Source organism: Ochlerotatus camptorhynchus, unplaced genomic scaffold (assembly GCF_037179485.1).
Source record: "Ochlerotatus camptorhynchus isolate MF236.1 unplaced genomic scaffold, CSIRO-AGI_Acam_v1.1 ptg000070l, whole genome shotgun sequence".
NCBI classification, from domain to species: domain Eukaryota; kingdom Metazoa; phylum Arthropoda; class Insecta; order Diptera; family Culicidae; genus Ochlerotatus; species Ochlerotatus camptorhynchus.
Window position 1 is genome coordinate 4,084,441 of NW_027040560.1, and position 25,662 is coordinate 4,110,102.

Sequence of the window (25,662 nt, forward strand, 5' to 3'; positions counted from 1 at the left end):
TGTTGATGTTTTCATCTGTTTCCCGGCTGAAATCACCATGTCGCTGTGGATGGTGAATGGAGAACCAAACACCGACGTACGAGGGACATTACTCGTGGCAGCAGCAATTTCCTGAGCATCAAGAACTTCGTCTGAAAAAACGCTGCTGAATTGTGTGCGAAACATATTGGCGATATCTGCGACGGAGTTGGCATCAGTAACGCCATCAGTCATATTGGACGGCAATCCCGTTTCTTTCCGTTGCTCGTTCACATATCGCCAGAATTCCTTAGGATTAGCTTTGAGACGACTCTGCAAGTGAGACTGATGTGCGTTGTACAAGCTTGCATTGAGATCTCTGTACTCGTTGTTGGCGCGGACGTAATTAGCCTTCGTAGAATCTGTGTGATATTTACTGTGTTTCCTCAGTGCAGCCCTTTTCACCTTTTTCAGATGCTTAAGATCAGAGTTCGACCAGGCGGGTTTGGCAGGTTTACACCGTAGTTTTTTAGGCACAAACTGATCGATAGCGTAGAATATGATACCACACATGGTCGAGGCAGCCAGATTCGCATCCCCGGAGTCTAGTGTCGCATTCCAATCCACATTAGCGAGAAAGTTATTCATTCGCTCGAATTCTCCTTTGTGAAAGTTGTAGAAGACGGTTTCGGCGTGGTCTTGGAAGCGTTTCTCAGGATCGATTGCAAGCGTCAACAGTAGAGGTGAATGATGTCTGCAGTTTTTGACGAGCGGTGCCGGAGCATGGGTAACAGAGCAGCTTTGTCCCAAATCCTCCCCGACAAAGCACAGATCGAGCAAACGGTTGTTTGCATTCAGAACGCCATTCACTTGCTGAAGCCTTGCGGTTGAATACGCGTCAAGAGAGAAGCCGGTCTGAACGATGAACGGGAATTGTCAGGAAAGAAGAAGCCGTGAGCATCGCTAAGCCACGATACAGTGCCAAGGTTGAAATCGCCCAAGATGACGATGCTGTCCCTGGCATCCATTTGAGAGACAATCCAATCCAGCGAAAGTGCATGCTTCTCAATCAGGCTGTGGTTGTTAACGCGGTCGGGAGGAACGTATATCACGCAGATATAGATTGTACCACTTAGAGTTGAAATTGCAACCCACAGATGCTCAACCGTCGAATCTTCAGGAGGTTTCAGTAAGCGAGATACGAAGCAGGAGCGAATGGCCAGAAGGACTCCACCACCGGAGGTCTTGTTGCTGTTGAGGGTTGATCGATCTTGACGGTAGACGGAATATGTATCGTTAAACAACTGCTTTGACAAAGTGTTGTTATTCAGCCAAGTTTCCGAGAAGGCGTATATATCGTAGCATGCGTCGCTGCATGCTAGCTGGTATTCGGCGAGTGAGCTGTTCATGCCACCGACGTTCTGGTAGTATAGCAGAATTTGAGATGCTGGGACGCATGGAACAGCGGGCTGCAATCTGGAAGTGGAGGCAGCATCAGGCAGAGCAACGTCGAAAGAATAAGGGTACTTGCCGTGGATGGCAGCTTGGAAAGCCCTGTCCCCAGCACTAGACTCAGGGCCGGGACGACTTAGATGGTGGGGGCGTGTGAACTGACCAGGACTGGAACCAGTAGTGGGCGCAGCTGAGCTAGGTGGGTCCAGGGCTTCCATACTGCTTTATGACGTGCGTCCCAAGCTAGATGAAATGGCGGCTGATGTTCGGCATTTGAAGAAGGACTGTCGGCAGAAAAGCGGTGAAGCTAATTCGGCAGATCAACGGAATGCAGTAAGTTTCATTGCAGGTCGCAAGATTGAAAATGCACCAAGTGGAAGGTGGTATTCAAGCTCGATTCGGGTTCAAGCGACCACCTAGTGAATGATTTGGTAGTATTCTCGCAAATTCGCAAGATGAAGCAACCCATTGTGATTCAAGTAGCGAAGGACGGAGATACACTGGTGTCAAAAACGGTTGGAACCATCGTCGGAAGCAGTAACAAGAACACGTCGTTGAACATGAAGGATGTTCTCTATGTCCCCGAGCTTCGCGACAACCTGTTGGTGAAGGCAGGCGTTGTGGTAATTTTCTGCGGTTCCGTTGCGGTTCTCAAGAAAAACAACGAAGTCATTGCTACTGCGAACTTGAGAGGTAACCTGTACGAGATCGAGGTAGACATTCCAGTGTCTTCGGCAAATATGTGTCAAACTGAAGCGGCCAATTTGTGGCACCGAAGGCTTGGACACCTGAGTCAACAGGGAATGAAAGCGATCATAAGTAACAATCTTGTGGATGGTGCTGATTTCAGAGCAGACAAGCTGGCGTTCTGTGATGCGTGCGTGCAAGGGAAACAATGTCGTGAACCATTCAACGGCACATGCCCGAGAGCAACAAGGCCGTTGGAAAGAATTCATTCGGACGTATGCGGACCAATCGAACCTACTGCGTGGGATGGTTCGAAATATTTTGTTTCCTTCATTGACGACCATACCCATTTTGCAATGCTGGTCCTGATGACGAGGAAATCGGAGGTGTTTGATCGATTCCGCGACTACGAAGCAATAATAATGGTAACGAAGATCTCGAAACTAACAATAGATCAAGGCCGTGAGTATCTTTCTAACAACCAAAAGCGTTTTTACTCACAGAAAGGTATCCAAATCGAACCAACCGTTGCTTACACGCCTCAACAAAACGGCGTTGCGGAGAGGTTCAACCGAACCATTGTTGAGAAGGTCCGCACGATGTTAATCGATTCTCAAGTCCCGAAAAAGATATGGTCAGAAGCTGTCATTACTGCCGTGTACCTGGTGAACAGAAGTCCTACTGTAGCCCTGCCGAGAAGTATGACACCAGCTGAATGCTGGTACGGTCAGAAGCCAAGTCTAGAAATACTTCGAATTTTCGGATGCAAGGCGTTCGCTTGGATTCCCAGCCAACATCGAAAGAAATTAGATGCCAAGAGTCATGAAACCGTCATAGTCGGATATGCACCAAACGGCTACCGACTGTGGGACAAGAAGTCAAGAAGAATTATGACTGCTCGTGACGTGAAGTTTCATGAAACCTGCTTTCCCTACAAAGCTAATCCTGAAAAGGGGGAAGTTGTTCGTGATTCAATGGAACCGTCACCTGAAGAGAGGCCGATGTCACGTGAGAATACTCCGATTGCTGATGATGCAGACGTTTTGGAGGCGGATGATACCGGAGCGCTGAAGGACAAGCGAAGGTGAGCCGCAGCGAACAAGACCGCAAACTTCCCGGTAGGTTGTTAAATTTCTTCACCGGTTACGGAGCAACTTCTGCTGGCTCGTATTCCACAGATGCTCCTCAATGCTACAGTGACATCGAAGCCCGCTGCGATCGTATGAAATGGCTGGAGGCTGTTGATGACGAATTGCGATCCATGTAGGCGAACGGTGTGTGGAAGATGACGCCCTGTCCACGTGGCGTGAAACCTCTCAAATCCAAATCCGTGTGAAGGAAGACGAAGATGGCCAGGCCGCTCGATATGAAGCCCGACTAGTAGCGAAGAGCTACCTGCAGCGTTATGGAGTTGACTTCGAGGATACATATGCACCGGGCTGTGCTAGCTGTAGGCGTCCACAACCAGTTCCATTTCCATCAGATGGACGTTAAAACTGCCTTCTTGCATGGAGATTTGAAGTAGGATATCTATATGGATATTCCTGAAGGCGTCCGGGCTCCATCAAATATGACCTGCAAGTTGCTGAAATCATTGTATGGATTGAAGCAATCTCCATGATGCTGGAATGAAAAATTCAACAGTGAACTAGTCAAGATGGGTTTCAAGCGGTTCCGCCATGACTACTGCCTATACACACGATGCGAAGAAGGAGACGAGCTGTACGTTGTACTCTATGTGGACGATTTGCTAATCGCAGGGAGGAAATTGGAATCCACTTTCTGGGAATGAAGATAGCATACGATCGGCAAACAGGAGTTCTTCAACTTTCGCAAGAGGCGCACGTGGCAAGAGTCTTGGAGCGTTTTGGACTGACTGAATGCAATCCAGCTAAGTCACCAACGGAGAAGGGACTGCAATTGCAACGAGAGGGGACGCCAACTGAAGAACCCTACACGGAGCTACTAGGCAGTTTAATGTATATTATGCTGTGCGTTCGGCCGGACATCTGTTTTCCAGTAGGGTATCTGGATTTACTGATGCTGACTGGGCGGCCGACAATTAAGAGCGAAAAGCAGTCACGGGATACGTCTTTAAGGTGTTTGGATCAGCAAGAAGCAAACTACAGTTGCTATTTCGTCAAGTGAATCCGAGTATGTAGCTCTGAGCGCCGCTACTGCAGAATCCCTGTGGTTATCTGGAGTACTTGAAGATATGAAGGCCAAGGATCCGAAAACACCTGTCACCATATTCGAGGACAACAGAGGCTATATTGGAATGGCGAATAACTAACTCCCGAACAATTAGCTGACATATTCACCAAGCCATTGGACTCTGGACGCTTTCAAGAACTACGGATGAGTCTAGGGCTACAAGCTTGAGAGGGGATGATATCGAAGGAACCTGGAAGCCAGAAGCAATCGTTTAATTCCATCTCAGTAGTCCTGCTTATTTGACTTTTCATTTTTCTGTTCCATTATCAAACTGTCCTTCAAATAAACCACACAATTGGAAGAGCTCTGCTTTCACTCATAAAAGTAATCAAAATAACAAAACGTGTGCAAACATGTAATTTTGGAATCATCACAATCTCTCTTAGAATATCAAGAAATCGTTGAAGAAGGTTATGAAATAATTCTGTATCCCAAAGAGATACAAATATAAGCGAATATGATAGAGTTATGCTTTTCTGCTCATTCCAAAGTTTCTGATCTAGGGATTTTAACAATTTTCCAAAATACGGAGAATATGTTATGTGTCAGAAAACAAGAAAGTCATACAAATTAGCATCAGTATGAGCATGATTGACCGCCTGAGGATGCAACGCCGTTATTGCCAGATCAGCTGTAATTTCACAGAGAACTAATAGACATAGCTTGGGACTAGCAATCATCCACAATATGTAAATACTGGTGATCTAAAGCTAGGCAATACCAGGACTTGGGTAGGAATATGTTGACGTAATACTCGCTTTAATGAAAGCCGAGAACATCTCTGCACTTTCACGAGAAATTACTGTTATGTTGGATAAAAGAGTAGGAATTGCAGCAGGATTCATTTTGGTGAACGATATGCAGAACTGGTGTCCTAACGATGCAATATCGGGAAGGAGCTTGGGTTTGAATCCACGATCTTCTGCTCAGTAAGCAAAATCGTTTGCCACTAAACCACTGAGCTCCTTATTTCACAAAACAATTACGATCAAGTTACCGTTCAACTTGTTGTTACTAGGTTTCGATCCTCATCGACGACGGCAATAACTGCTCTTGAGAAGAATTTGATATGAATTTTAGATCAACACGTCTTTTCCAAAACTCAAATATTACTCTTTTTACGCATCCGTCCCTTCAACCGAATTTCATTACGCGTTATATCATATTCTAAAGAAAGCTTATTAGAAGTAAAACTCTATAATGTGAAAGAGGATGAGATTGAAAACATGATTTTCAGCTCATTAAGTAAAATCGGTCGCGACAAGACCACCGAGCTCTTTATTTTACAAGACAATTACGACTAAGGTCCTGTTCAACTTGCTGTTACTAGATTTCGATCTCGGCCGCGACCTCACTGAAGACGATAACAACTACTCTTATAGTACGTTCAGACTACAGAGTTATAACATGTTATAGCGCTATCTTGATGGTGGTTTCTGTGTTGCAATAATTTGACAACCGTTATAACATGTTATAACTCTCCAGTCTGAACAAGGCATTACGAAGTATTTGCTATAGATTTCCGATCAATACGACGTTCGACTAAAACTCGAATATTATTTCTTTTAAGTGATCGTTTCTCCAACCGAAATTCGCTTTATCTCATATTAAGGAACCAATCCGATTTAGCGTTAGCGTCAGCATTGTTACGGTATACCTCGTAGATTGGATACTAGTGACACTACCTAGTTTCTTTTGGAATTCTCAGTCAGACTGCTTTCAGGAATAATGCTGGGATTTCAATTTAAACAAGAATATCAAAAGCATGACTGTCGTTGTTCCCAGCCACACCCATCTGTAACTAGGGATAGCGAAGGAACTTAGCAACACCCTCATAAGTGCTACGGAGCTGGAGAATTGGGTAAGAAATTAGGTCAGGATTCGCTTCAAGCTGGCGATACGACTAAAAGCATATGTTGTTCACGTGTTGCTCATTTAACCTCTCGACAGCCAACTCTCGAAAGAGAATATTCAGTTTAGTTAGGCTATGGCAATTTCTTCTGTGGTGGAAGAGCTTAGGATTACACCCGTGATTATCTGCTCAGTAAGCAAAAACGATCCCTCCAGGGTCATCGAGCACCTCAAAACCACAACGCCTACGACAACATACGATTAAGTTTTCGCTTGGTATGTAACGAACAACATTGATTGGTTGGATTGTTAATTTTAAATATACGAATGCTACTGCCAACGACGATGACACACAACATATCGCATTAGTAGGACCTCCGACGATTATTATAAGGATTATCATATAAGGAAAATAATTTAAAAAATAAGTTTGAATGGACTCTCACCACATCGATCCATGAACGATTTTTCGTTAATGTGATCTCCATTGCCTATTCTTGGTGTCGGTGATTGCATGCAGTGATGAATACAAGCGAACTAAAAAATGTGTGTGGCCAATCAGTTGATCGACCAGAAGATTCTAGCAGGAATGGTCAACGATGACAACCCACTCGTAAGAATCACAAATAGCCGGAAAGAACAATCATTAAGGCCGGCAATTAGAGCAAACGAAATCTGGCTAAAGGAACACTCCTTAGGCTGTGTTCCATTTGGTGAATTTTCACTTAAAAGTGACAGATGGAAAATTTTCAAATAAATCTTCTAATCCTGCAGACTTGTTTCTGACAGATTAGGAATCAACTGTGACAGACGCTTTCTCGAAAATCGGCCGATCAACAACAAAGGAATTTTCGGACATCTTAATTTATTTTCGACGTGTCAACTTCACAAAACACGAAAAGCCGGGGCCTAAAATTGACGGCTGAAATTTTTCCATTCTCTTCGAGCACAGCTAACTATGATCTCACTAAACTTCCGACGGAACTGACAACAGCGAAAAACCAAAACACAGCTCAAACGAACGAATTCCATTGAAAATACACTTGGAAATATCCTTCGTTTGGCCATAAGATCATGTAGTTATGCACTTCACCAGCGCGGCAATTAATTGTCGCGATTGGCACAGCCGAATGCTCAGGATTAAATTTAACTGAGATCTCATTAGAATCATTTCCATTCACATAGTTCTTTTCAGAAGCCTTCTAAACCAAATGTGAGATTCTCTTTTGGAATCCCTTGAAAATTTCTTTATAAAAGTCCAGAAATGCTTTGCAGATCCTTAGATTCTCTCCGAATTTAAAAGCTGATTTTTTTCTGAAGTACCTTATTACTTTATTCGCATGATTTCTCCTTCGAGTTCCCATGAAATTCTCCTCAGAATTGTAATAAAATTTTGCTCAGAATTATCTTCTAGATCTCCTCTAAACACTTCTAAAAATTCACGTTCAATTTTCATTAAAGTTCCATGAAAGCTCTTTTCGAGGTGCCACCTTTGGAATTATCCTCGGAATTCACTTGAAACTCTTCGTTAAATTCCTTTGAAATTGTACCCTCAGAAATCGATTCCCTTGGAATTTTTCACGGATCTTGGAATCCTCTTCACATTTGTCATGGAATTTTCCACAGAGCTACTGAAACATTTTATTTTGAACTCTTCGACTTGAAGTTCTAATGAAATATCTCTTAGAGTTCTTTCCAAAACTCCATTGGAAGTATTCTAAAATCCATTCTTATCCTGGATACAGTCCAAGGATCTTGATTTTTTTTTTTCAAAATCCAAAATCTTTTCACGATGTACCATCGAAATTTTCGGCTTTTCCCAGGTTTTCCCGATTTCCCGATTTACTGGTCACCCTGCATATACTTATCGAGATGCAGGTAGTACAGTCAGGCACTTTTCTTTAAATTGAATAGATCTCAGGATCTTACCCAAGTAACCACCAAGCCCGCTAACTACCCGATAATCGCCCTTTTTGGGATATAAGGTAAATATAGGGGTTCCGAACTTTATATTAGTCGTATAGCAGCCTTATATACCAAAAAGGGCGATTAACGGGCTTGTTGGTTACTTGGGTAGGATGCCTAGAAAGAGTTGAAATCAAATTTAGCTGCGCGTACTTGCACAACCGTCCTTTTGGTCTGAAATCTCACATTGAAAAACCAGACAGAAGGCTCTCTTGAACTTCACGAACCCTTAAAATCTCTTAGGAACTTGTTCAAGACTTCACTGAGCCTAAAGGGTGTCCACGATGAAATTGCCACATTATGAAATTGCTCTAACTTTTTAACCGTTGGGTAGAATTTAATAAAAATTTGGGTGGATTTAGTTCATAGTGCATTATTTACATCCTGCAAGTTTTAAAGTCCTGTGATCAAAACTCGCGGAAATGGAGTCGAAAGAACAGCTCGTGCGTGATAAAATCTTGCGGATTCATCACGAGAACAAGGATTTCTCGCATCGTTCCATCGCTAAAACGTTGGGAATCGCGAATTCCACGGTGTCGCGAGTGATTAAGCGGTTCGAGGAACGGTTGACCACTGATCGGAAGCCCAGAAGTGAAGGAAAAAGTATTCCGTTCAACACCAAAAATCACAACCGCGTAGTTGGGGCCTTCAACCGAAATCCGAACGCCTCCGTTAGGGATGTGGCTAAGAAGCTGCACCTAAGCCGAAGTTTTGTCCAGAAGGCCAAAACTAAGGCTGGGCTTCGAACGTTCAAGGTACAAAAGGCCCCTAATCACGACGAGAAGCAGAACAAGTCCGCCAAAACCCGTGCCAGGAAGTTGTACCTCAACATGGTGACGAAAGTTGAATGCTGCATCATGGACGACGAAACATATGTGAAGGCCGACTTCAAACAGATCCCCGGCAACCTGTTTTTCACGGCCAAGGATAAGTTCAGCGTTCCGGAGCATGTCCGCACTCAGAAGATGTCCAAATTTGCGAAGAAATTCCTGGTTTGGCAAGCCTTCTGCACGTGCGGGAAGCGGAGTGCACCTTTCGTGACCCAGGACACGATGAACGGACAGGTGTACATAAAAGAGTGCCTCCAGAAGCGGCTGCTTCCTCTCCTGAAGGCCCACAACGTCCCAATAATCTTCTGGCCGGATTTGGCCTCATGCCACTACTCCAAGGACGTGCTGAAGTGGTATGCGGACAATAAGGTCAATTTCGTGCCGAAAATGTTCAACCCTCCCAACACTCCGGAGCTCCGCCCCATCGAGAAGTACTGGGCGATTATGAAGCAGCACCTTCTTAAACGACCTAAGGTAGTGAAGACAGTCGAGGAACTGAAGAAAGTATGGGTTTACATGCAAAAAACGGTTGATTCACAGGTTGTGCAGAATCTTATGGCCGGGGTTAAGGCCAAGGTGCGGGCATTTGCGTATGGACTGTAAATAAAATACGAGTAAAATGGTAAAATGAAGTTTAATAGTTATTTCTCAATCCCTGAAAATTTGATGGCAATCGGATGAAAACTCGAATTTTGCGAATCAATTTTGTGTGTGGCAATTTCATCGTGGACACCCTTTATTTAATCTTCAAGATCTTAACTCCAGAATACTTTGGAGTGCATTGAACATCTTATTGAACAAAGTCGGTGATGAACATAGTACAAAAGGCTCACTTGAGCTTCCCGGACTCAACCAGAATTTCAGAAGATTGTTCGAGACTTCATTGAGCCTGTAGATCTCCAAGATCTGAACTTTGAAGGGCAACAAGTATCTTATTGAAATCATTCCATGAACTTTTGGGACTTCATATGGATTTTCAGGACAATTTTGAAGCTATATTGAGCCTACACACTTAGATTTTTTTGCCCACCGAGCAGCTCGGCATTTTATTTTGCTGGAACTTAGGGAAAAACTTGCCGAGATTCAGCTAAATTTATGTTTGTTAGCGGAGATCTCGGCATAATTCCCGTTAGTTAGCTGAATCACAGAAAGTTTTTTACTAAGATCCAGTAAAATGAAATTCCGAGCTGCTCGGTAGTGTCTATCTTGACCTAAAAAATCCAAGTGTGTATATAACTTCAAGATATTAGCTCTAGAATGGTTTGGAGGACATTGAATATCTTATTGAAATCATTCTAAGGCGCGCATGGCATCATATAACTTTTAAGGGCTCGGAAATTTGCGCATCAAACCGCATTGAGCCAACAGGACATTACAATCTTAACTCCAGGACATTTTGGAGACTAGAAGACTTCAGGATCACAAAAAGATGTTTAATGATTAATGTAGATTTCCATCCTGGGCGATTACTAGCTTTGGCCTTGACCTGTGCCCAAGTCAAATTTAGGTCAACGTTCTTAATTTCACTGTTTAGGCTCCGCCGCTACGAGCGTTGGGATCTGCCTCTGCTGCGATGTTCTGCCGGATTCCAATCCAGCGCTTGCTTACAGATTTCGTTTCCGTTCCGTCGTAGTGTGTGGCCGACCCACCTCCACTTCCGTTCACGAATTTCTGTCTCTATCGGCTTCTGATGGCACAAACGATGAAGCTCGGAATTTGAGATCCAATTGTGGGGCCACCAGACACGAATTATGCACCGCAGGCATCGGTTGATAAACACCTGCAGCTTCTGAGTGTTCTCCGCTGATACACACCATGTTTCACTGGCGTATAACAGCACAGAATTCACGTTCGAGTTAAAAATTCAGATTTTGGTGCGTTGACTGATCTGATTCGCTCTCCATACATTTCGCAAACTGGCAAAAGCAGCCCTCGCCTTCTTAATCCGTGCCCCTATGTCACTCTTTGTGCCGCCGTCCGACGTTATCTGGCTGCCAAGATATTGGAAGTTTTCGACTTTCTCCACTGCCTGCCCAGCTGCCGTGAAATTGGAACGGTTTTCCGTGTTGACATCCAACGATTTGGTCTTGTTGACGTTGATGGTTAGACCTGCTTCAGAGGAGCGTTCCACAAGGTCGTCAAGCTTACTCTGCATGTCAGAGCTCCGTTGTGCTAATAACGCAACATCATCAGCCAAATCGAAGTCGTTGAGATGCTCCATGGTAATAGGATGCCACATCAACCCACGGTTCGGTACTCGGTCAACAGTAGGAACAGTAGCGGAGATAATATACATCCTTGCCTCACACCCGCGATTACCCGAATCGGGTCAGACAAAGCTCCGTTGTGCAACACTCTGCATGAGAAAGCCTCGTACTGCGCTTCGATGAGGTTGACGATCTTATCAGGGACTCCCTTGCGTCTCAGAGCGCCCCACAAGTTTTCATGGTTTAGTCGGTCGAAAGCTTTTTCGTAGTCCATACCAAGTACAGGGACTCTTGGAACTCATTAACCTGCTCCAAGATGATGCGGAGCATGACAATATGGTCCACACAGGATCTTCCAGCACGGAATCCTGCCTGCTGTCGTCGGAGAGTTCCGTCGATCTTCTCCTGTATCCGGTTGAGGATAACTTTACACAGAACAATACACAGTAACATGATGCCTCGCCAGTTGTCGCATACAGTTGTATCCCCTTTCTTGGGGACTTTGACCAAGACGCCCTGCATCCAGTCGGCCGGAAAAGTCGTGGTGTCCCAGATATTGACGAATAGTTGATGCAACATTTGTGAGGATAGCATGGGGTCAGCTTTGAGCATCTCTGCTGATATGCGATTGACCCCCGGGGCTTTGTTGGACTTCATACTTCGGATGGCTGCTTCTATCCACTGCAATGATGGAGCTTCAGTGTTGGCGCGAGTAACGCGCCTCACCCTTGGCGGATCATGCCGAGATGTTGATGGTTGGTTGACCGTTGAAACTTCGAGAAGTTGTTCAAAGTGCTCAAACCAACGTTTCAACTGGTCAGTGGGGTCGGTTAGCAACTGTCCAGTCGCGTCTTTCACAGGCATCCTTGGGTTCATCCTTGCCCCGCTCAGGCGTCGTGAAACATCATAGAGGAGGCGGATATCGCCAGTTGCTGCGGCTTTCTCCCCTTCATCAGTCCACCCACGCTCGCTTGTCCCGTATACAGGAGTGCTTAACTTCCCTCTCTAGGGCCGAATACCGCTGACGGGCCTCGTTCTTGGCTCCTCGGGTCCTTACTCGCTCTATCGCGGCTTTTGCTTCTCTTCGCTCCTCGATCTTCCTCCAGGTTTCATCAGTGATGCACTCCTTTCTCTGAGTGCGCAGCTCTCCCAGGTTGTTCTCACTTGTTTCAATAAAGGCATTCTTGATGCTCGTCCACTGTTCTTCTACGCTGCCACCTTCCAGAATATTAGCTGCGCGAGCCTCGAGTTCTTCGACGAACGATCTCTTCACTGCTGGGTCTTCCAGTCGGCGTGAGTTTAATCGCCGCCCGAGTCTCTCCTCCCGCCGTTGGACCCGCGCAATGCGTAGGCGGATCTCACCAATCAGGAGATGATGGTCAGACGCGATGTCAGTGCTGCGTTTATTCCGAACATCAAGAAGGCTCCGTCTCCATTTTCGACTGATGCAGATGTGGTCGATTTGGTTCTCTGTATATCCATCACGGGAGACCCATGTGACTTTAAGCCGTTGTTGCCACAAAACTCTGCAAGCAGCTCGCCGTTCTCGCTCATATCTCCGAGACCATGGCGTCCCATAATGCGCTCATAGTCCGAGTTGTCGGAGCCGATCTTCGCATTGAGGTCGCCTGTGTAGATCTTGATATCACCTCTTGGAGTCTTTTCCACGATAGCATTCAGTTGACTGTCCTTCAATTTGGCAGCATCGGTTGGCGCATAACATTGGATTATGGTAAGGTTTCGGACCGGTGTTCTGAATCTGACAACGATTATTCTCTCATTGATAGGTTCCCACTTGATGAGCGCAGCCTGTGCTTGGGCGCTAAGCAGAAAGCCAACTCCGCGATGTCGCGGAGCGTTTTCACCTCGCATACCAGAATATAAAAGTACCTGTCCCGAAGGCAGCTTGTGTTCTCCAAAGTTCGGCCAGCGGACTTCACTAAGTCCCACGTGGGCCTCACTGGCGAGGTGTGCCAGTTTACCCTGTTGGGCTAGCGTCAGTACATTCCATGTTCCAATTCTTGTCCGTTGTTTAGCGCTAAAAGTCGTTGCCATAAAATCAGTTCGTAATCTTTCACTATAGGTTTCTGTAACAATTTGAAGGTTTCGGAGACATTAGGTGGTTGGCCTAAGGTTTCCTATCCGCCACGATGGGACTGCCATCTTGGGTATAGCTTTCGGGGAGAAGCATTTCGTATTCAGCCGCTGGATGCCAGTTAGACGCTGTTTGAGCCGCCCCTAACATGGAGAATAGACGCTCGGGTTTTGTAAGCCACATCCTCCGAAAAGGATGCAACTCCCCCTTCCCTGTCAGCATACGACCAAAGCTCCCATCGGGGTTGGTTACCCGATCTTCCCTAAGGTTAATCGTACGCCAGCCGGCGCCGCGGGAGGAAGGGATAGGAGTTACTACATTAAATTCATTTTCAGAACCACTTTTTGACTTTATCGCCAAACTTTCAAAGATTTTTAAAACAGAAAAGAGCTGAACTACTAGTCAAGAATGTTTTGCAATATTAAACACTGTTTTAAACTACAAACAAATGCATTGCCGTTATAAAACAAACCACAATAAATCAGAGTGAAAGCCAAAAGGCAGTTGAATTATTACTTGGGATTTGAAGGTTATGAATCAAACTGGAGGGTGGCTGCCATATTTGCAAAAAGTAAGCACCCTAGTATTCATATCAATACAGCCTATATTAAGTAATGTCAGCTACAGTTTGAACGTGTAATTAACCAAAGAACTATCAACTGAACTGCAATGCTTTCTTAATTGAAAAATAGAATTAGATCTCCTAAGAGGTTAATGGAATTATGTGCTACCAATCCTGACCACACAAAACAAATGTTCATCATTCTGTGCTGAATTGTAAAGCATTTGCCAATGTAAACAATGGAATACTAGTTTTGACATCCCATCTAAGCCCCAAAACCATCTGCAATATCGCACCAGCACCAGCCAGCACCACTGTTCCCCGTCCAGCCAACCCACAAGAGACTTCAACGCGGCGCGTGGTTGAATGGACGAACCTACCCCCGTCGTGCATCCAAGCCCCAGCAGCGACTCAGGAAAAATAGCTCGCATCGCTCACAGGCCTCGAGCTTATTTAGATGTCAGCACGCACAGCTCTACAATCGCTTTTCAGCTCATTGTGAACCGATTAACTGCTGCTGCAGCAGCAGTCCAACTTTAAATTCGAACAAACCGAAAACAGAATCGAAAACTTCGGAGTGAATTTATTTAGATTGATGGTCACGCTGGGGATTCCTCCAGCCACACTCACACACACACGCAAACACAACTGTCCCAATGAAAAGATTAGACATCTCTAAATACACACACACACACACACACACGGTTCGATATTGAGAGAGGTGGAAAACCGACGGAATTATTAATAACTGTTAATAATACATTAACGTCAGAGCGTTGTTTGAACCCTCTAAATGGGCTTTTTTTTTTCTACAGGCGGACAATATTTGAATAACGAATGAGTTGGAACGACAGAAAAAAAGATAGAAATGCTCCGGGGACTTACCTCACACAACGTTCCGGAGTAGCCGAGCGGGCAGATGCACTTGAAGTTGCCGATCAGATCGACGCATTCGCCCCCGTTGCGGCAGGGGAAGTTTGCGCACTCGTTGATATCGGTACTGCAGTCACGACCTGTGTTGTTGGAGAAGGAAGAAGATTGAGATAAAACTAAGGTTAGGATTGGCCTACTTCGATTCGTGATTGCGTGAGGTCGCCGGCATCGAAGAAAGCTGTGCCAGTCGTGCGTATCAATTAAGGGTCCAATCGACGATGACGACGACAATGACGACGACGACGACGACGACGACGACGGTTAGGGGTGTTTCTTTCAGCAGGTAACACGCGTGGATTTGATTGATTGATTGATTAATCGGTTACGAGGAACTTACCCGTGTAGCCAACGCTGCAGGCGCAGTGATAGTCGTTGACCAGATCGATACAGGTGGCACCGTTTTTGCATCTGCCCACGCAGTCGTCCAGATTCTGGGCGCAGGTCGGACCGCCCCAACCCTCCAGACAGCTGCACTGAAACGACCCGGGCAGATTCCGACAGGATTCGGCGTTGATGCAGGGTCCCAGCCCGGAGGCAACGTTTGTTTCGCATTCGTCTACGTCTAATCAAAGAAAGGGTTTTCTATTGAGACTCAACGCTTGACATGTAAATGAAGCAACTCACCGATATTGCACGTTTCTCCCGTCCACTGGGGTGGACATTCGCAGCGAAACTTCCCGACCATGTCAATACAGGTGCCCCCGTTCTGACAAGGCCCTTCCGCACATTCGTCGATATCTAAAACGGAAAAGAATTCCAAACATCAGCATCCACAATTCACTGTTGTGACAGATGATTGATCTCTGAATCTCCCGCCGAATCTACCACGGAATGGCGCCAGGCCAAAAGAACGCTTCTAGCTTGCGGACGATGACCGTAGCTAACCGGATAATTACGCCCGATAGTTCTAGTTCTAGCCGTTCGTTGTTGCCGTGGTTCGTCACGGTTATCAATTTGGTTGTGGTTAATTCTGACTCAAACGCGATCAAAGCAACCACCATGTCGAAGCTTGCTGAGTTCGATTTATCGCATTTTGAACCAAGTGCAAAGGCGGCATAATCCGCGCCGGTTCTTTATAGAATTACATCCCCAGGTGATGAGCCTCAGTTTTGGGCACTCTATTGTTTATTTGTTATGGAAGATTAGCAGAACAAATTGAAGCTGGTCAGGCGGAAGGCGGAGAAAAATCCATTTTTCAAAACCCGTTGACAACTATTCATTGCGCTGACAAATACAAACTGTCAGAAGCACAAACAAACTCGGAGAAACATATTTCCCCACATTCCACGCATCGTATTGGATTCCAATTTCCAAGAATCTCCCACACCTTTTACCTCGTCGTCGTCGTCGTCGTCGTCATCGTCGTCATGACCGTCAGAGCTCGATGCTGTTCACCCTTTCGCTTCAAAAGATTCGATTAGATTTGGTGAAAGAAAGTTCACAATTATTACTCGTTTTCCTTTCCACAACCGTCGCCTACTTCGTTGGACTGAACTGCTCGCTGCTCCCGCGAGCTAATCACTCACAAAACAGGCAGTCCATGAGAAGCAGCAAAAGTAGGAAAGAGCAAGGCGACCAACCGAAGCCAAAGTAAGCCGTGAAATCTCTAATAAATCCACTTTATTCTTCCATCACGTACCGAGCGAGAAAAAGATGTTCGTTCGTTAAAGAATTTATCTATGCTTCATCCCGCCATGCCCCAACAATGGAGGAAGTCAGTAATGTTTAAACAATAATCAAAAACGATTAAATAATAAGCGTGTGTGCCTAAAAGTTGATGGCTCCCCTCCAGGGACACCTCCCCTCCGTTAGACCGGTCTTGTTGGAACTAATAATTTGGAATAATTAGCTTACAGTTAACTTTTCGGGCTCACCTCGCTCGCCTACGACGACCGATGATGGTGGAGTAGGAGACAAAAAGTGAGAAAATCCGACCGCCGAACAACGACGCATAGATAATTAATGGTCCCCCCCGATTCTGAATACTCACTTATCTCGCAGGTCGGCCCGGTCCATCCGGGCGCGCAGGTACAGATGAAATCTTTGATCGGCTGCGGCAGCAACAATAGCTCCTTACTGGACGAAGAGTCACCTCCGCCCGGTCCAGCCCCACCCGCTAAACTGCTCCTTCCGTACGGCTTTCCCATCGAGCTCATCCCCCGCATCCCCCGGACGATGATCGGAGTGGTGGTCGCTTCCATCTTGTCGTCCGACCCTCCGCGCCCAGAACCTTGTCCACTTCCGGTGAGGGTACAAGTGCCACCGTTCCGGCAGGGCTGCGGAGCACACGGATGCTCGACAACTTCGCACCGCATCCCGGACAGACCCTCGGCACAGGTGCACCGGTACTGGTCCGGTGCCGTGTTCTCACAGGTTCCTCCGTGCATGCACGGCTCGTGCGTTCCGCAGTAGTTGAGATCTGAAAGCAACAGAGTGGGAAACAGTTGGTGAATGGTGGTGGAAGACACTTGTTCATATTTTTTTTAATAACAAAGCAAAACGGGCGCACGAAAAACTAGTCAGACACGTGCAATTACCATTATCTGAAGGGGGTATCGCCGGTGAAGAGGGCACTCTTGCGCGCGCATGAGAACCCTCGGGTTAATCGAGGGGTTCATTCATTGCGCACCCTTCCCGGTTTTAATTGAATTAAAAAAAAAACTAAACATTGCTGGCATAGTAGGCATATGGGAAAATTGGCAACAGATTCGAAAACAAGTGCGCGCGAGCGAGCGAGCGTCGTCGTCGCCGTGCGTCGTCATCTGCGGTGGCAGTAGGCGATGCGCAACTGTTTGTTTTTTGTAATCGGATCCGTTCTGTGTTATGAAAAGCAGATGAGTAAATCGAAATTTATGGCTGCTTGGATTAGATGATCGGAATGGTGAAAATTGCGTTTATTTTTGTGAGAATCGTTGCAAGTGAAGTTGAAGTTTGTTAAATTCCCGGGTTTCATAGAAACAGCTAAATATGGTAAAAATGGAATACCGACATGACTGATTTTTAGCAACTGATGCAATTCAGCAATTTAAAGAAACTACGCAATCTACGGAATAACATTTGAATTCTCGGACTAAGATATGCAATTTACGATGCCGTTAACCAGGAGTTGGATAGATTGGAGAAGCTGAAGATCATTTCGCCAATCGATTACTCGGAATGGGCTGCTCCTATAGTTGTCGTGCGCAAGGCGAATGGGGCAATTAGGATCTGCGGAGATTACTCGACAGGCTTGAACTCCACTCTTCAATCGAACCAGTATCCGTTGCCTCTACTGGAAGATATATTTGCCAAGCTAGCGAACTGCCAAGTGTTCAGTCAGATTGATCTTTCGGACGCTTTCCTGCAGGTACCGGTCGATGAAAAATTTCGGAGTCTACTTACTATCAACACGCACCGTGGACTCTACCTCTACAACCGCCTTCCGCCGGGTGTGAAAATTGCTCCTGGAGTTTTCCAGCAACTCATCGACACGATGCTAGCTGATCTACCAGGAACATCCAGTTATCTTGATGACGTTGTTGTGGGCGGTGAAAACCAGCAAGAGCACGGCCGCAATCTCCGAGCCGTTCTTCAGCGAATTCAAGACTTCGGATTTACGATCAGAGCTGAGAAGTGTTCATTTGGAAAGCGACAAATTCGTTATCTTGGACACATCATCGACGCTAGCGGACTTCGACTGGATCCAGCAAAAGTTGAAGCGATTAGCAAGCTTCCTCCTCCTTCCGACGTATCTGGTGTACGCTCCTTCCTTGGCGCGATTAACTATTATGGCAAGTTCGTGTCTAATATGCGAGCGCTCCGCTATCCCCTTGATAACCTCCTCAAAACAGAATCGAAGTTTGATTGGAATACGGAGTGTCAACAGGCGTTCGACCGATTCAAGCAGATTCTTACTTCGGACCTACTGCTTACACACTTCGATCCGAAGAAGGAGATCATCGTGTCCGCCGATGCTTCATCAGTCGGTCTCGGGGCCACAATCAGCCATAAATTCTCCGATGGCTCCATCAAGGTGGTGCAGCACGCCTCGAGAGCACTCACCAAGGCGGAGCAGAACTATAGTCAGCCTGATAGAGAAGGTCTAGCTATCATCTTCGCAGTTACGAAGTTTCACAAAATGATCTTTGGTCGGCGCTTCCGCCTTCAAACCGACCACGCTCCATTGGTTCGAATCTTCGGCTCCAAGAAAGGTATCCCGGTGTATACGGCTAATCGGTTGCAACGTTTTGCCCTCACGTTACTTCTGTACGACTTTGACATCGAGTACGTTCCGACTGAGAAGTTCGGCCATGCCGACCTACTGTCCCGACTAATTAGCCAACATGCGAAGCCAGAAGAGGATTATATCATCGCTAGCGTTACACTGGAGGAAGATGTCAGGTCAGTAGCCGCGGATTCACTTAATGTTCTTCCCCTTAATTTCAGAGTCGCCGCGCAAAGCACCCAGGCCGATCCACTTCTACGCAAGGTCTACCGGTACATCCAAAACGGCTGGCCGCAATCTAAGCAAGTCGAACCGGAGATCAAACGATTCCACGCCAGACTGGAATCCTTCACCGTAGTGGATGGGTGCATTCTGTTTGCCGAACGACTCGTCATTCCATCGAAACACCAAAAACGATGCTTGGACCATCTTCATCGAGGCCATCCGGGTATGCAGCGGATGAAAGCGATTGCCAGGAGCTACGTGTACTGGCCGTCACTCGACGAAGACATCGTTGGTTACGTCAAGGCCTGTGCGCAGTGTGCGTCCGTTGCGAAGTCTCCTCCTCATGCTACACCGATGCCGTGGCCGAAAACAGTTGACCCATGGCAACGCGTTCACATCGATTACGCCGGACCAATCGATGGTGACTACTTCTTAATCGTCGTCGACTCTTACTCCAAATGGCCTGAGATTGTCAAAACGCGCAGCATTACATCGATATCCACAATTGCCATCTTGCGTGGACTCTTCGCTCGACTGGGGATGCCGGTTACACTGGTCTCGGACAACGGAACACAATTCACCACCGCAGAGTTTGGCAAATTCTGTGTTACGAACGGCATCGAGCACCTCACGACAGTCCCGTTCCATCCACAATCAAACGGACAAGCAGAGCGTTTCGTGGATACATTCAAAAGGGCCGTCAAGAAGATCCGAGAGGGAAGAGGAACAATGGATGAAGCAATCGATACGTTTCTCCTCACGTACAGGAGCACGCCAAATCACTCTGTACCAGAAAACAAGACGCCGTCAGAGGCTATGTTCGGCCGTAAAATCCGAACCAGCCTTGAGTTGTTACGCCCGCCTCCCGCGCCCATGGCAGTTCCAGAAGAGCAGAAAGAACAGAAGCGACGATCGTTCAACCGCGACGATGCTGTCTACGCCAAGGTCTACACCACCAAAAACACCTGGAAATGGGTATCTGGCATAGTTCTCGAGCGAATCGGTAACGTAATGTATAACGTGTGGACCGATGCTCGGATGCTGCGCTCGCACGTCAACCAGTTGCGTAGTCGAAATTCCACGAGTTCGAATGCCAAGTTACCAGTCAGACAAGCCGTGAGCTCACACAGTTCATTTCCGTTGAACGTCCTGATGTCTGCCTGAAACCTACCTCAGTCACCGTCGTCGCTTGCACCGGACGAGCCCGTCCAATCATCATCATCGCAAGCCTCTAGCTCTTCATCAACTACGAATCCGATGACGCCTCAATCATTGCCGCCGTCACCGAGATGTAGTTCACCAGCGACCACGAGTACATCGATGTCGTCAATGTCTTCTACGACAGCAACATCAACTGAGTTCGAGTTAGCAGCTGAAACCGAACCGGTAGAAGTTCTACTTCGGCGCTCTTCCCGTCTTCGAAGGCAGCCTCGATGGTTTGACCCCTACCAGCGCTATTAAGAGGGGAGATGTTGCAGACAACGAAAATGGATTTGGCAACACTGCCAGTTGCCCTATCTTTATCGCAGGCCTCACCGACGGCATCAACATAGCTGCCACTCGTGTGAAGCAACAGCAAGAGCAAAACAATAACATTATGTTGTCAAGCAAGTTAGAATGTTTTTAGATTGTTTTGTGTCGCGTGACTGTTTTTAGTAGTGCCGTAATAAATTAGTATTTATAGTTACGTGCGCGTTTTATTTCCTGCCCCTGATGACGGGATAAGTGCCACCTTAGTGCGACGGTCTCGCGACATAAAACCTGAACTATGTGAAATTGTTTGCTTACTTTAAAGATCTCAGATTAAAAAAAAGAATTATGGTTGTTGGACTAGAACACAAATTTAGGATTCTGACACTTCAAAGCATTGGCTAGTGAATTTAAGATGAAGATGCCATGTAGAGGAATTCTGGGGGCATTTTCAACAGAATTCGACTTGAAATTTCAGGCAATTTAGAGAAGTATTTAAAGAAATTTTTATGGAGAACTACAGGTGATTTCTAAGGTAGTTCTAAAGAGACTATTAATGGGATTATGAGTAAAATTCATGAGAACTGTAAATCAAGTCGGAAGGAATTGCAAGGAGCAATTAAAGAGAATTCGAAACAGGATTCAATGCACAGTGAATTAATCGTAAGGCAAACTTAACTTCTCTGACTACGTTGTCGAAAAGTAAATCCGTTCACATCAACGCCACGTATTTTGCAGGTTCGGTAGAATGACTGTTAATGATGATATGACTACAATCCCGAAACTTCACCTAATGATGACCTGCGGCTGAACATTTTTTTAAATGTTGATCGATTAAATTATCAAAGATAAATTCTGAAGAGAACTGCAAGGAAATTCGGGAATCTAATTCGGATGAAACTTTTATGGAATTCCGGAGTTAGCTTCAAGCAAAATTTTGGGAAAATACTTCTAAATGCCATTCCAAGAGATTTTGTGGAATATTTCAAGTGAATGTTAAGAATAAAATTAAGACAAATTTAAGCACATTTGTGCGAGAATTTATAAGAATTCAAAGATAAATGTAGAGTGAATTTCAAGATTTTTAGGGTTGCACAGAATTTTGGAACTTTCATGGAAAATATTGGACAAAATCATTCTATTATTAAGGGTACGCCTGATGGTAAAAGTAATTCAGATAAAATTTTGAAATTATCCTAAGAAAATCCTTGAGAAATTTGCAAACATATCCTGAGATAACTTCCAAAGAAATAGTTCAGTCAAATTTTTAATTTCGTGTACAGAAATTCAAGATCCTTAACATAAATTGTCAATATTCAGAAGTTCAGAAGGTTGAGAACAAATGCCAAGATTCTGGTATTGGAAAATTGTTCAAGATTATCGGGTTAGATTCCAGATTATAAGTGACACTTATAGCCAAAGGAAGGCCATTTCGGTCAACCTTTAATTTTTTGGTCACCTTATAACTCTTGGGTCATTTGTGACTTATCCGGGGATGAGATCTGAGCTCGTGACTTAAGCGTGAGTGGTATTGATGTTAACTATTACACCGGGGCTGTCTCCAGTTTCGGTCAACTTTAGGCCTTAAAAAGCCTGAAGTAGCCATTTTGGATAGAGAATAACCTTCTGAAAGCCACCGGTAGCTAACATAAGGGACCATCCATAAATGACGGAGCATATATTTTACCAATCATAGACACTCCACCCCGTAGCGTATTTTGCTATACCTAATACATGGCAGGTCACAACTTCCGAGTCCCTACAAATGCTACGTCATTTATGCATGAACTCTTAGAACAACTTTGGCCTAAAAATAACCGTAGAATAACCAATTTGACCACCATTTTGGTCATAAAAAGTTCCATTTTGCCCTGTAAAGTTGCTTTTTGGACCTAGAGTGGTCTTGTTAGCATACCTCTGAATGCAAGAGGCTGTTCTTTCAACCTAAAAATAAACAATGTTGGCCTAAAAGGCACTTTATTATGCAGTAACGTCATTTTGGCCTACATTTGACGGCTAAAAATCACAAAAATTAGGAAAAAAAAAAGTTTAACTTCTCAGAGCTATTTCTAATTTATCTCACTTTTCCAGAAATTAATTGCATTGCCTTGAAGTTCTTTGATTCACGCGGAAGTTCCCGTAATTTCACTGAAGTTTTTGAAACTTCCTTGACGCTCTGCAAATAGCCTTAAAATATCTAAACTTTCTTGAGCGTCACAGGACTTGCCTGAAGTTTTCGTTCCTTCAGCGCAGCTCTATCTACTTTGCAGCTGAAATGATTTTATTCAAGAAGTTCTCTCAAGTTCTCTCAAGTTCTCGAACGTTCCAGCCATTTTCTTGGTATTCATGGATTTTTTTCTGAGCGCTTCGCAATTTTTCTGGAATTTTTTAAGCATTCCTGAAACTTTCGGAAATGTCACAAATCCATCGGAATTTCTAGAAAATTCCTGCAATTTTTTAATGGAACTGCTCTGAAGTTCTCTGATCTTTCTAGAAGTACTCAAAAAGTTCCTGGAAATAATTAAACTGTCTAAAAAATCTCTCAACTTCCCTGAAGGTCTTTGGACTTCCTCCAAGATCTGGTAACATCTCTGAAGATTTTGAAAAATTCCCAGGGCTTCTGTACTGGGCCTGCAAATTTTTCATGAAGTAAATTGAGACTGCCCAGAGGATTTTTGACCTTCCCTGATGGTTTTGAAGCTACCCTGAAGTTTCCGCAATCTCCTGAAGTACCTGGTAGTGAACTGTCCAAAATATGTTTAAGCTATCCTGAAAATCTATACACAGTCAACTCTCCACAACTCGATGTCCACTGTCTTGATATCGATTTATAGAACCATAGTAAAAACAAATTTCATGGCTACTGTGATAGCATGCCTTCAATATCGAGTTGTGAGGAGTTCACTGTATGTCTGAAGTTTTCTAAATTTCTCAGGATTTCTCTGGGCGTCCTTGAAATTTCCGGAACTTCTTGAAGTGTCTCGAAATTTTTCTGAAGTTCATGAAGCTGAGCCTCTAACAATCTTTGAACTTTCCAGAAAGTCTCTACTTGTATCAATTTCATGGGACTGTTCATACGATCTCTGAGCTTCCCTGAAGCTCTATATATACCTAGTTTTTCTGATTGGAATTACTCTACCCTAAACTTTGTGGGCGAGGACTTTTTTGCTTTTTCCTACACCAGGTTTTCCACAAGATCTCCGGATTTCTCTGAACTTGAATAAAAGTTTGAATTTGAATTTTCACTGAAGTTCTTATAGCTTTTCAATAGTTCTGTCTGCATTTTCCCTTGAGCTTTGAAGTTCTCGAAGCTTCCCTAAAGTGTCCAAAATGTTACAGAATATCTTGGAACTTCCCTTATTATACCACAGTGTTTTCATGAAACGTCTACAAAATACTCGGTATTTCCTTTCACTTTTTTTGGACTACCCTGAAGTTCTCTCTCATGGGGCCTCATAGCCTAGTCGGTAAAGGCACGGTATTACCAAGCCGGAGGCGGCGGGTTCGGTCGAGGGAATCTTTCGGGTTGGAAATTTTCTCAACTTCTCTGGGCATAGAGTATCATTGTGCTTGCCACACAATCTACAAATTCATGCATTGGTATTGGCATCAAAAGCTCTCAATTAATAACTTTGGAAGTGCATTTAGAACACTAAGTTGAGAGCACGCAATAAGCTAATATGCGCTAAGCAATAAGCTTGAAATGCGAATAAGAAGAAGAAGAAGAAGTTCTCTCTACTCTTCTAATGATGTGCCTGTGATTGTCCTGAAACGAAGACAACATATCAAGAAGACTAGCAACTCTTCCATTTTCTCAAACGACCGGCATGAGACAGGCACAATCGCGTCATCTGCCGCTCAAAGGTAAATGCTCCGAACGAATGGGATAGCAAAGGTTCTATCCTCAGAAGGAAGGATTGTGCATTTGCTCATTTTTCTATGCGTTGCTTCCACCTTCACTCGAGCACAGCGCTACTGTGTCGGTCGCTCGGATTCAGGCAAAGTTGCCAGTCTTCTTGATATGTTATCTTCGCCTGAAATTATTGAAGCTACCCTTAGCATCTCTGTTTTCTGCACTTCCGTGAACTTCTCGAAACATCTGTGTAGTATCTGACTTGTTCACAAGTTCTCTAAACGTTAGACCTGACCTTTATTGGAACATCTTTAGTTGTTGGATCTTCTTAAAGTTTCTCGCTATTTTACTGAATTTAATGGAACTGACCGAAAATTTTCGAAATTTACCAGAAATTCTCGGAACATCCTTGAAATTGCCGCAATTTTTCTTATATCCATGAAGCTGCCCTAAAGTTCTAACAACCACAGTATACGTAACATCCCCTAAGAACTTTTAACTCAACATGAGTTTAGGCAACTTCTGTAAAGTTTCTGCCATAGGATTGCCCTGAAGCTATTTGATCTTCACTCAAAATTTTCCTGAAATATGTGTAACTGCTCAGAAGCTGTTGCAACCAACCCTAAAATATCTCGAAACATCTTTGTAATTCTTAAGATAGCGGAGGCGAACCAGCCTCAGGCTGAAAGCCTCCATAATAAAGAAAACTTAACTTAATTCTTAAGATTCTTTAAGTTCTCGGAACTACCTTGATGTTTCAGGAACTTTATTGAAATTCTTGCAATTTCCATGAACAACTTTTGGAAGGCTCTCGCAATTTTCCGGATGTTATAGATATTCCTGAATATCTCGGAACTTTACTAAAGTTCCCGCAATTTTTCTGACATTCATAGAACTCCCAGCTTTTTTAAAGTTCTCTGGACTTTGTTCTTGGAACATCTGAAAAGTTCCTGCATTTCTGAAATTAATCAAACTTCAGGGCTATGAAATTTTCGAAATTTCCCTAAAGTTCCCACAATTTTACGGATGTTCATGGAACTGCCCTAAAGTTCTCAAAACTTTCCCGAAGTTCTCTGACCATTCCAAAAAGTCTGGAAACATAGCTGAAGTTTTCTGGACGTTCTTGAAACGTTTCTGCAATTTACTTGAAGTTAAT

At 44.7% G+C, this 25,662-nt stretch overlaps 1 protein-coding gene across 1 annotated transcript in view; it reads right to left on the reverse strand.

Annotated features, from left to right (window-relative positions):
• The window catches only part of Ser (Serrate), a 165,282-nt gene that overhangs the window by 20,726 nt on the left and 118,894 nt on the right, over positions 1–25,662 (reverse strand). The window contains exons 10-13 of the mRNA XM_065216970.1: positions 16,745–17,173; positions 15,379–15,492; positions 15,092–15,316; positions 14,707–14,834 (exon numbers count right to left, since the gene is read on the reverse strand). Of these exons, the coding sequence (XP_065073042.1) occupies positions 14,707–14,834; positions 15,092–15,316; positions 15,379–15,492; positions 16,745–17,173 (896 nt within the window). The remainder of the gene's footprint in view (positions 1–14,706; positions 14,835–15,091; positions 15,317–15,378; positions 15,493–16,744; positions 17,174–25,662) is intronic.